General features: G+C 40.6%; 1 protein-coding gene across 3 annotated transcripts in view; it reads right to left on the bottom strand.

Annotated features, from left to right (window-relative positions):
- GPR155 (G protein-coupled receptor 155) overlaps positions 1-11,936 on the bottom strand; it is a 49,300-nt gene extending 37,364 nt beyond the window's left edge. For 2 of the 3 annotated variants that reach the window (XM_040475426.1, XM_040475428.1), the window contains exons 1-2: positions 11,767-11,936; positions 6,158-6,654 (exon numbers count right to left, since the gene is read on the bottom strand). In XM_040475426.1, coding sequence (XP_040331360.1) covers positions 6,158-6,623 — 466 coding nt within the window. In that variant the 5' untranslated portion in view covers positions 6,624-6,654; positions 11,767-11,936. Of the gene's footprint in view, positions 1-6,157; positions 6,655-11,491; positions 11,664-11,766 lie in introns of those variants that run through there. The other variant, XM_040475427.1, reaches the window with a different exon arrangement.
- Positions 11,937-12,651: the final 715 nt, after the last annotated feature.

Below are 12,651 nucleotides of genomic sequence, written 5' to 3' on the forward strand. Positions count from 1 at the left end.
TTTTTTTTTTTTTTTTTTTTTTTTTTTTTTTTTTTTTAGCTAAGCACTTACAGAGGTCTATAATACCTCTGAAATGAAGCAGTGGCTAAACAAAACATATTTGATTACATAAAACATCACAAATTCTGCCCACTAATTTCCAAATTAGATACATGAGCTCTATCTGTATCTCTTAGTGGTGTTCTTTCACATTTCATAAGGTTTTATCTTTTAAGTAAAAAAAAAAAAAAAAAAAAGGCAGCACTCTTGATAACTATTTCTAGACAGCTACACTTCTACTTAGATATTGCATCTCTAGGAGAAAGGCTTCCATACCTGCTCACCACTCAATTATTAAAACAGAGAGCATATTTTGGAAAGCCTTGTCTTTTCAATCTGCGTACAAGAGTTTTCCCAAGTGGCCACTAAAATGCACAAAGTGTTTCCTTTGACAACTTTTATCACACAAATCCCCTTAAGTAAAGGCCTTTTTCCAGAAATTTACCATTGCCAGCATGCTAGCACTTAATCACCACAGGAAAATGGATTTTAGATTGTTTTACAAACTCAGTGCAGGGGCACGTGGGTGGCTCCTTCCGGTTAAGTGTCTGACTCCTGATTTCGGCTCAGGTCATGATCTCATGGTTCTTGAGTTCAAGCCCTACATTGGGCTCTGCAGTGGCAATACAGAGTCTGCTTGGGATTCTCTCTCTCCTCTCTCTGCCCCTCCCCTGCGCACGGTCTCTTGCTCTCTCCCTCTCTCTCAAAATGAATAAAAGAACATTAACAAAAATAAAAACTAAGAGCTCAATACAAATTTGAGCAGCAGCTTATCATTATCTATGGCTAAGCAATGACCACGTACTTTCTTCTTTTGCAGGATCTTTTGTATTTTCTCCTCTTGAACCACTAGTCAAAAATCTCAGAATTGGATTAATGTGTTTATCAACTTATATTTTTTTGTTTTTTCTTGACCACTCCCTTGATCCATTTTATTCACTGCCAACAGTATCTTCTAAATCTTACCTTTCAAAACTTAGGATTTTCCCACAGTGCTCACCTTCCACGGGAATTGCTCTAAAGCCTTTCTATTGGCATTCATAGTCCAGTCTCCACAAGGGGTCCCTTCCTCATGCAGCTCATCGCTCACTATTCTTTCGTGCAAAGCCTCCACCGGCGATTAACATCACAGTTTCCCCGGACAAACACCAGGTTCATAATTACAAGTTCTACACGCTGATCATCATTCCCCAACTTGTTGAAGTCTCTCTTTCCTTACCTAAATCCTACCTATAGTTTAAGGCCTGTCTCAGGTACCAATGCTTCCTCCAGGTCTTCAGTCTATATCCTGGGTCTCCTCTCTGGATGGCTCTGGCACCTTGTTTCATAGAAGTTGTTTCTCACCACATTCTAAGTTCCCTGAAGGCACATTGTCATAACCCCCAGTCCCCAGCATCGTGCTGAACAAATCCAAAAAATATTTGCTGAATGGAATTAACATATCAATGAATGTCAAAGTTTTCAAAGTAAAAATGTATTCTGTTGGGGTGCCTGGGTGGCTCAGTCAGTTGAGCATCCAACTCTTGATTTCAGCTCAGGTCATGGTCTCATGGTTCGTGAGATTGAGCTCCGCGTCGGGCTCTGCACTGACAGCTTGGAGCCTGCTTGGGATTCTCTCTCCCTTGCTCTCTGCCCCCCCACCACTTGTGCTCTCTCTCTTAAAATAATTTTTTTAAAAATGCATTTTGTAACACACAGCAATTTATATCTAATTGTTATCTCTTAAACCTGTTTCTTTTTGTACACAGGTTTTTTTTTTCTTTTTTCTTATTCCAAGTATTTATAAAGCAGATTACTATTATTTTAAACCAGTTGAACAGGTATATGAAGGCAAAAAAAGGTACAATCTAGTGGGAGAGAGCGAAAAATTGGGAATGAATAATTGCTAAATTACTAGAAGAATAAGGTTCAACATGGAAATTTCAGTCCAATTCTGCCATTCATTTGCATAATTAAAGTTATATATTTATCTGTGAACTGGCAGTGTTTTGTTACCAATTGAAAGATGGTTTTTTTTTTGAAAGATGGTTTTTCAAATCTGAAAAACATGTATGAAAGTAGTGACCTATACTAACAAATTCGATTTCTAATAATTATATCACTTATTAAGCTCTAATTAATTAATACTTACAAATAAGGCTCTTGGGCAGGAGGAGGGAATCCCACTATGAGGAACTAAGACAAAATTAGCCACCCACTGTGGCTCCTATTTTGATTCCTGCCAGGTTTCAATCCCTAGCAAATAACACTAAGACCCAGACAAGATCATTCTATTATTTAATGGCATATAGTTAAATGCTTCATTTCCTTTCTGTTTACAGCTCAAGCACTAGAGCATAATTATGATTAGTTGGGGTACTTACACTATCAGCATTGTTTAGAAGAATAAATTATAGGACTTAACTATGCCTTATTAGTATCTTGTAATGACAGAGGTAGGGAACCTTCTGATTTGCTGAAATCAACATTTCTTCTTGGTAGATTCTTGGTTTCTTCTGAGACTCATATTTCTTAAAGTACCTTTGAAAAGAATTGTTCTAAAAACGGCAAGCTTCTCTTTTAGTCTGTTAAATGTACTGTAGCATTCTGTCATTTGAATATAGATAAATCATTTCAATGTAATTTCATAGACTGTTATAATTGTCATAATATACAGAAAAAGGAAACATGACTGTCCTTAATTTTCTTTCATTAACTTATCCACCTTCTCCTGAATCACCTGTAAATTGGACTGATATTGTGCAACAAAAGCAGTCTTTAAAAGGACATTTTTTAAAACCTATGATGCTTATCTGTTAACAAGAGAGTGGCAATACCTTGGGGGACACCACACAACAAACAGAAAGAAAGGGTCTTCTCTGTAGAGACACAGTCTTCTCTGTTTATCCTAAAAAAGTCCAGAAGGCAGATGGGCATGAAGCAGTAATAAATAAGCCCATTGGAGCACATACACAGCCCTACAGTTCTGTATCATACCTTCCAATCTGCAGATACGTGAGAAAGCACTTTTGTTTATACTATTGGTTTCTGGAAAGGTACTGTCTACAACCCAATGTTACAAGAGATCTTATATTATTTGTAATTTGAAAACAAAAAATGAGAACTCAAAATTTAGAAGGATAATCATCAGTAAAATTGGACTAGCACACTGCTAGGAACATGATTATTACCAGATTCAATGATCTAGTGTAGGACATAAGGAAAACAGTGATGAAAATAGCAGACTACATTTTTGATTTGGAGATTCTGTCTTAAAATGAAAATGGAGAACCCTCTTGCACTGTTGGTGGGAATGCAAACTGGTGCAGCTGCTCGGGAAAACAGTGTGGAGGTTCCTCAAAAAATTAAAAATAGATCTACCCTACGACGCAGCAATAGCACTACTAAGAATTTACCCAAGGGATACAGGAGTGCTGATTCATAGGGGTACACGTACTCCAATGTTTACAGCAGAGCTTTCAACAATAGCCAAATTATGGAAAGAGCCTAAATGTCCACCAACTGACGAATGGATAAAGATGTGGTTTATACATATAATGGAATACTACTTGGCAAGGAGAAAGAATGAAATCCTGCCATTTGTAGCAATGTGGATAGAATTGGAGGGTATTGTGCTAAGTGAAATAAGTCAGAGAAAGATATCATGTTTTCACTCATATGTGGATCTTGAGAAACTTAACAGAAGACCATGGGGGAAGGGAAGGGGAAAAATAGTTACAAACAGAGAGGGAGGAAGGAAACCATAAATACAGAGAACAAACTGAGGATTGACTGGGGGCGGGGCGGGGAGGAGAGGGGAAAATGGGTGATGGGCACTTGTTGGAATGAGCCCCCCGAACCAAGAGCACATTGTATACACTGTATGTTAGTCAACTTGACAATAAGTTATATTTTTAAAAAACGGATAAGCTCATCTAATAGGTCTTTTTCCACTGCTATTCATTTTATAGAACACTTTTAGATATATGACTATATCCACAATACTCAGGTCCTCACATTATAATACATGGTCAAATGTATCTTTGATTCTCTCTGACATTAATGGGTTACACAGGCTAGTTAGGTCTTCTGAAGATTACACGGGCATGTTATATAACTGTGTGGCATAAGAAAATGCCCCAGGATTTAGAATCAAGAGGCCTAGGTTTGGATCTCAGTCACCTGTTAGCTGTGTGACCTGGGATAAGACAATCAAATCCCTGTAAGCCTGTCTCTTTATTTGAAAATGAGGATTACAAATATCTGCCCTACCTCAGATGAGATAAATATATGAGAAAATAGTCTATAAACTATAAAGTTACAAACGTTAGTTCTGTTTAGTTATGGATTTACTAATCTATGAGAGCATGAAACTATATACTTCTAGATTATAGCTAAATTAAGATAATGTAATATTTGTTAAATACTTAACACTATGACACCAAGCCACTTGTAAGGTCCTTATGCCATAAATACCTTGACAAATTTACATTATTAATGCTCCTGAAGAGATTGACAAACACGTTAACTCCTTGCTCTTGTATTTCCAGTTTTTATTTTAATGCTTGGTTCATCCTTAATTTTAAAATTCAGTATCCTTAAAGGAACACCTATATAGTTTCTATTTATAGCCCAGTCATTGAAGAGCCTACTCTCCCTCTCTCACAAACCTCCTGCTTTACTCACAGTTATTTAGTTTCTAAGATTTAGCTCCATTTCTGGTAAGCAAGATGAAGGAGGGCCAAAGGAGGAGAAAAAGGAAAATATATCCACTAGAATCCTTTTGGTGCCAGTGGTAAAATAATAACAATTTGGGGGGTGGGGAGAGTTTTAAAACTACTGAATAAGGAATCTGAAAGTTAATCGTAGTTTTCAGTTGTCTGTTTCATTACATTTCTTTCGGTCTCTGCTCAGAAGATATACCATCAGAGACGTCTTTACCGACCCCTTCATTCCTATCCAAACAACTTTGTTTTTATGGTACTTGCCATTACTTGATATTATTTTAATTTTAATGTTACTTTCACATTAAAGTGTAAATTCAATATGTACAAGAACTTTGTTGACAGGTGTATTTGCAGCAGCTGGTACAATCATTGGAACCTAACAGGTCCGTATGAATGAGTGAATGAATGAATGACTCTATCCACAATACTCAGGTCCTCACATTATGATACATGGTCAAAGCACAACATTAACTTTTAACTTAAAAATAAAAATATAAAAAGTACCTACTAAGGAGATATTTGCTTAGTGGTAGGTGTTCTAAAAAAAAAAAAGGATATGTTCAAGATAACTCAATATCCCAAATTGATATGTTTTATCAGGAAAACAAACACACATAGAAACATAAAATTAGGCAGCCTAAAGAGTTGGAAAGGTTAAGAAGGAAGAGTTGAAAAGGTCAAAAAGCCTTCACCATTTTTGTTCTTAAACAAGAAGTTAACTCAATTGAAGTAAATTGACATTTTGAATAACAAGCTCAAAAACAAGCTTTAATATAAAACAATATGTATTCTAGATGGTAAGAAAAAGTCACTCATACATTTCCACTGATAACATTTAACAATTACTATTTTTATACACACATATGTCTATCTTTTTTATATAATTTAAATCAGAATCTGATCCCTTCTGGACCTGAACTTCTTTCATGTGATTATTGAGAAGAAAAAGAATATATTAGAAAGATGATTTATAAAGTTTATTTGGATATGACTACTTATTTTAGGTCGACTCTTGAAGGAACTTCAAACTCTGAAGTTGAAGAAAGATAGAATTAATCCTAATTTAAGAAATAGTTAAGAAAAAATATGAGAGATTTTAAAATTTTATTAAAAGATTTATTCCCTTTTGGGTGTAGGCACTGTGGGGTAGTACAAAGTACAGTGGTTTGGAATGAGGCTTTGTGATTTGTTTTAAGTAAACTCTACCCCCAAAGTGGAGCTTGAACTCATGACTCCAAGATCAAGATTCGCATACTCTACTGACTGAACCAGCCAAGTGCCCTGAGAGATTCTTTTAGATATAAGAATAAATATCTATCACTAACAAATGCTTAGATACATTAAAGGATTAAATTTTGCTACCTCCTAAAATATTTGAATTTTTTAAAAGGTTGAAAAGTACAATAACTTACCTATAGGATATCCCAATGCAAAGTCATTACTTTGTGTAGCAAAAATAGGGAATAGTCCAGCTTTGCTGAATCGACTATCAGGACTGGCAACCAGTAAGGTTAAGACACATACAATGAAAAATACGGAAGCTTTGGCAATCAAGATACTATATAGGAAAGACCAATCCACATTGGAAAAATTAAGTACAACCATATTTTTGAATAATAAAGCTGGAAGTGCAAATCTGGAGACAAAATTTCCCAGTCCTTTGGCCTGTGTTGATGTTATGACATTGGCTCTTCCTGCTATGTAGCCACAAAGGACTATGCCAAAGCATTCTAGTAAGGCTGGAAAAAGCCTTGTTATTGACATTGAAGGTGGGTCATTAGTGGAATTAAATCTATGCATCACTGTGGAGGAAAAAGTTTTGCTCATATTGACTGCAATGGTTAAGTTCTCTGCAGGTAAATTGGAAAAAGAATTCATTTTCGTTCACCCTCCAACTCCAACCAGATCTCTGGAAAGAAAGGAAAAAAGATTCAGTGTGACAATAAATCAGAAGACGAATTCTAGTTGAAAGCCTACACTGGCAAACCTAGACTTATCAAATGGCCAAATATGTACACTTTCTTCAACAACCACCAGAGAAAAATTACAATGAAAAAACAGGGGAGGGGGGGCGAGAGTGTTTGCTAACGATAACCTCTTTACTCTCAATGGTGGGTCAGCTCAAAATACTTATGTTGCTGTCCTATTTTCAGTATCAGACATGATTAAGATAAGATCCACAAATATGAGAGCTGCAGTGATACCCCATGGCTCTCTCCCATGATCCACACTTGAGCTCCACCTAGTGGGTAAGAGCTTGGGGCCCACAGAGTGTCTCCTGAATGTCCACCTGCATCCAAATTCCCTGGAAATTTCAGTTCTCAAGGCTACATACTGGACAGGAGAGTACTGCCTAGCCTGTGGTCATACTTGAGTACAGGACAAGAAGAAAAATATAGTAGAGTACCACATAACAACTTTATCTCTTCATCTGTGAAATGGCAATAATACTATCTACCTCACTGGGATTTGAGATGATTCAAGTCCCTTATAATCACATCTGGCACAAAGTAATCACTTAACTTTTGGTAGTATATAAAAGAGAATGAAAAAGAAATGATGGCATCCTACCAGGCTACCCTTAGTTCCTTTTATACTAGCATCAGATATTTGCCTTCTTGAATGCCCCATAGTTCCCTTTGTGTCACAGGGACTTTGTACATGCTGTTCAGTCTAAAATGTTCTCTTCTCTACCTGCCATTCTCTATGTAATAACACCTGCTCACCCTCTAAATCATATAGTTCAGGAGTTTCTTCATCAGGTAAGGCTTCACTAACCCCATAGCCAAGTCTTTTCCAAATAGAATCCGATTCCTTACCCGTAGGCTACTTTTTGCAGTTTGTAATTACGCTATGCATTAGAGTGACTATTTGATTTATGTCTATCTCTTTCACTAGACTTTAAGTGCCACATAAGTAGGGACTCTGCATGTTCTTATTCACTGTTGTATACCTAATGCCTAGCACAGTGCCTGGTACACAGGAGGCACTAATATATTTATACTGAAATATTTACATATAAATATATATACTTATATATATATAGTATATATATTATTTTGATGAATGACTAAAATATTAATCTGCTCTTAAAACTTTCACCTTTTAGGGGCGCCTGGGTGGCGCGTCGGTTAAGCGTCCGACTTCAGCCAGGTCACGATCTCGCGGTCCATGAGTTTGAGCCCCGCGTCAGGCTCTGGGCTGACGGCTCAGAGCTTGGAGCCTGTTTCCGATTCTGTGTCTCCCTCTCTCTCTGCCCCTCCCCCATTCATGCTCTGTCTCTCTCTGTCCCAAAAATAAATAAACGTTGAAAAAAAAAATTAAAAAAAAAAAAAAACCTTTCACCTTTTGTTTTTAATGTTTATTTATTTTGAGAAAGAGAGAGCATGCATGCGGGTGGGACAGAGAGAGAGAGGGGGAAAGAGAGAATCCCAAGCAGGCTTCACGCTCAGCCCAAAGCCTGATGTGGGGCTCGATCTCCTGACTGTGAGATTACGGCCTGAGCTGATATCAAGAGTCAGACGCTTAACTGAGCCACTCAGGCACCTCAAACCTTTTGCCTTTTAGTGGACCAATGTTCTCTTTTAGGAACTATCTAGTTCATGGACAGAAATCTTTTTTTTCTGAATGATAAAGTATTCTAAGTTTTTCACTATAGCAACAGGCCATGACCACAAAATATGTTCTAAAATGTTCTAAAGCTATTCTAAAATGTTAAAGAACACAACGTGTGTTGTAAAATGTCCTAAAGATGTTCAGAAAATGCTAAAGCTAGAAAGAATTTGTTATGCTAGCATTACAATACTTAATCAGACTCCCCTCTTGCTGCCAGGGACACAATGAACATGAGGTTTGGGCCACTTTGCAACTAATCAGCTTTCATGAGTAACTCAAAATTAATATGGTGACAATTGCCAATTTCTAAGTGATTATTCTGGGTTAACCATCTAAAGTGGACTTATATAAGGTAGAAAGTAAAAATGCTCACGATTTCCGAAATTTACAATACTCAGGGGTAAGTTTTCAAACACCCACATGACATCAGAAAGACTCAGATAGCAGGCCAGAGAGAAGCAACAACTAATACACGGGGTGTGGACAAGCCAATTTTCTCTGTGCTACCCTCATATAAACTGAACCATTTAAAAACCTTACATGTAATCTGGATCCGGACAAGTGTTGTTCTACCAGGATTAGATAGGAGTGGTCAATATCCACGAAACCGATAATAATCACCTACTTGAAGTTTACCAGATAACCATCAAATTATATTCTGGGAAAGCTAATGGTTGGGATAGGTACCATTAGTTGAGGTAAAGAGCTGGTAAACAAAGGTATTAAACATTTGGAGCCCCTAACAGGTGTGGACCTGAAAAGGCAATGCCAAAGAATAAGATGACAAACTTGTCCAGTCTTATGTTATTTCTTTAAAATTCCCTATATTTCTTTGCCTGGAATATTAATAACTCATACTTGTCATTACCCCTTATTTGTACCGCACTCACATATCGATGTATTACAATAATTTTTTTAACAAACAGTTTTAACTAAATAGTGGCTGTTCTTTTTAAAAAAAATTTTTTTTTTAACGTTTTATTTATTTTTGAGACAGGGAGAGACAGAGCATGGACAGGGGAGGGTCAGAGAGAGGGAGACACAGAATCCGAAATAGGCTCCAGGCTCTGAGCTGTCAGCACAGAGCCCGACGCGGGGCTCGAACTCACGGACCGTGAGATCATGACCTGAGCCGAAGTCGGCTGCTTAACCGACTGAGCCACCCAGGCGCCCCAAATAGTGGCTGTTCAATTAAAAGAGTCAAATAGACCTGAACCCAATTTTGAGCCTTTTCACTTATCCACTCTTTGGGCAAGTTAAGTGCCCTCTCTGAACCTTAGCTTCTTCAACTGTAAAATGAGAGTAAACACCTCCTTAAAGGGATATTGTGAGGAGTGGAGATTTGATTGTTCACACAGATTTTATAAGTTCACACTTCAGAATTTGTAAGTTCACCCAGCTTATCACAGTAGCTTATCACACTGTAGGTCTTCAAGAAATGGTAGCAACTGCTATCAGGAATTGTGGTCCTAAGAACAGTAACAAATTAAATATAATTCATTGTCTTAGGCCAGTTCTTCAAACTTGGTATTAAAGATTCTCCAACTAAAATAGAGAGATGGGTGTGGTTTGTGAGATCGAGCCCCGAGTCAGGGTCTGTGCTAGCAGTGTGGAGCCTTCTTGGTATTCTCTCTCTCTCTAGCTCTCTTCCCCACCCCACCCCCTCCTCAAAATATATAAAAATAAACTAAAAGAAAAAAACAATAGAGAGATGGGATGGGTCATAGGTTATCAACTTTTGTTTCATACCAAACTAAGAGGAGTTCACTTTAATTCAGTTTGATCTCAAATAGTTTATAGCAGGGAAGGGAGAGCTCTTCATTTTTCTCAAGGTGATGGTCAAATAGTTGTAGCACTGCCCATGATTAACTGTCAGTCAAAAATTAAAAGACAGGGGCGCCTGGGTGGCTCAGTCGGTTAAGCGTCCGACTTCAGCCAGGTCACGATCTCGCGGTCCGTGAGTTCGAGCCCCGCATCGAGCTCTGGGCTGATGGCTCAGAGCCTGGAGCCTGCTTCCGATTCTGTGTCTCCCTCTCTCTCTCTCCCTCCCCCGTTCATGCTCTGTCTCTCTCTGTCTCAAAAATAAATAAACGTTAAAAAAATTTTTTTTTAAAAATTAAAAGACAAACTTTGAAAAGTAATCTGCCCCTACCCATAAAGATTCCTTTAATGTTCCTCCATATTATAAAAACAATACTTGCTAACAGAGGTAAGGTCAAAACCACCAAAAAGCACTTACAAAGGTTTCTCATCCCCCCCTGTCCTCCCCCCCTCGCAGTGGGAAGAGTATATGCTTTTTAAAGCATTCTTTTAAAATGAACAGGAACCACAGCAACGGAAGTTTTTAAAAAATCGCATCCAGTCTTTTCATCTCATTAAAAACAAGGGTTGCTAACAGAACAAACAAGTTGACCTGTCATAGTAAAAGACTGCTCACTGGCCACTCACTGGGGTGGGGAGTGGAGAAATGCTATACACAAACCACTTCTAGCCACTGATATTTGGTTGACAACGTGAAGGAACCACTGAGACTGTAAACAACTGCCACTATTAAGTGAAAATGGGGAAGGGGGCTCTGATTTATTTCCAAGAGAAAGCTTTAAACTCTTAGGCTGTCTATTCTCACATACCCAATATCCACGATCCTGTGGGAAAAGCATAATATACTACGGTACTATTAAAGCACTCTTCAACATCAACAGTCCCACCATCCACCCACTCCCACCTACTTGCAGAGGACCAAATGTCCTCCCTAGAGACCCAGGGTGGGGAGCGCTGAGCACTGCCTCTTCCCTTGTCAGCAGGCACAGACTTTGGCCCTCCAAGATAAGGATGTGGAGGGACCTTAACCAAACAGGCTGCCCAGAGACCAGCTGCCACCTAATGCCTGGGCAGACGGCACTGGAAACGGAAAGGCAGAATGGGGTCTGTGCCTGGGATAAAAAGTTGGTCCCTCAGCTTCCTCAGGACATGGGATTAACAACGTCATGGTAACTGACATGCTCCAAAAAGGGGCAAGGAAGAAAATTCGGTGCAGTGCTCTAGGTACCTGGGCAGGAGCTCCCAGAGCAGATACTGAGGCCACCCCTCGGGATAAAAGGAGGAGTCCGAGAATGACAGCGTGGACGTACGTGCAATGAGGTGCTCCTCAAACTGGGGTATGGCAGTTCTGTCACTGGAGGGGACAAGCTGTCCCTTCCCCTATGTTAAGTCTTCCTGGGTGGCTCCGGAGGTCCTAAAAGCGAACGCTGCGGGACAGGCGCCGACAGCTGACTGCACGCAGCCAGGGTGCCAAGGGCGGGGCACTGCCCACCTGCCCAGACCCGAGGGGCGGGGATGGGGGCACCAAGGGTACGCAAGGCCGAGCCTGGGCCGGGCAGATTCGCGTCCCGGGGCCCCATCTCACCTGCTATGTCTGCAGCCCCTGGGCCACGAGAAGGTAGTCGATGCTCGTGGTGGGCCAACCAGGGAGGAAATCACCGTCATCTCCCACCCCAGCCCTCTCGACTGAGAGCTGCGGGCTGCTGGCGGCCGACTACAGCAGCTCTGTCACGTTCCGAGAAAGTGAGGTGCGGGTGTGCGGTGGCCAGGTCAGCTCCTCCCCGCGCCGGCCGCGCGGCCCCGCCTTGCCCCGCCTTTAGGCTCCGCCCCCGGCCTCAAGTCTAAGAGCTGCACCGCCCTGGGAACCTCCGAGCCTCCTGACCCCTGGACCCGCCTTCAAGCCCCGCCCCTCGCCACGAGCCTCCGAGCACACGTCCTCGGCCCCGCCTTAGGCTCCTCCCTCGCCGCGAGCCTCCGAGACGCTGGGTCTCTGGTCCCGCCCTCAGGCACCGCCTTCGGCCGCCGAGAGGTGGGGGAAACACTCGGTCCTTGGCTCCGCCCCCGCGCCGCAGGCTGCTAGCTGCCCAACTGCTAGACTCCCGCGGCGAGACTTCCGGTACCCGGCTCTCGCAAAATGGCGGCTGCGGCGGGCGCCTTTCCAGTCTCGTTTTCGTCGTTTTCAATTCAGGTGTGGAAGCATCTCGTCCTACCGCCTAACTCCCAACTTCTTGTGACCCGCTAATTCATGTGTTGGTTTGACTAGTCATTTGATAGCACAGAGTTTAAAATAGGACCTGGGTTAGAATCTCGCCTTTCCCCTTTCCCAAGGCAGTGCGACCTTGACCTTCCTAAATCAGAGCTTAAAATGTAGTTTTGGCACTGTGTTTAATTTAGATACAATAAGCAAGCGCCCAGTCCCTATTTGTGTTTTTGTTGTGTGGGAAAAACTACATGCATATTCCCTCAGTGT

Source organism: Herpailurus yagouaroundi, unplaced genomic scaffold (assembly GCF_014898765.1).
Source record: "Herpailurus yagouaroundi ecotype Mexico unplaced genomic scaffold, PumYag 140, whole genome shotgun sequence".
NCBI classification, from domain to species: domain Eukaryota; kingdom Metazoa; phylum Chordata; class Mammalia; order Carnivora; family Felidae; genus Herpailurus; species Herpailurus yagouaroundi.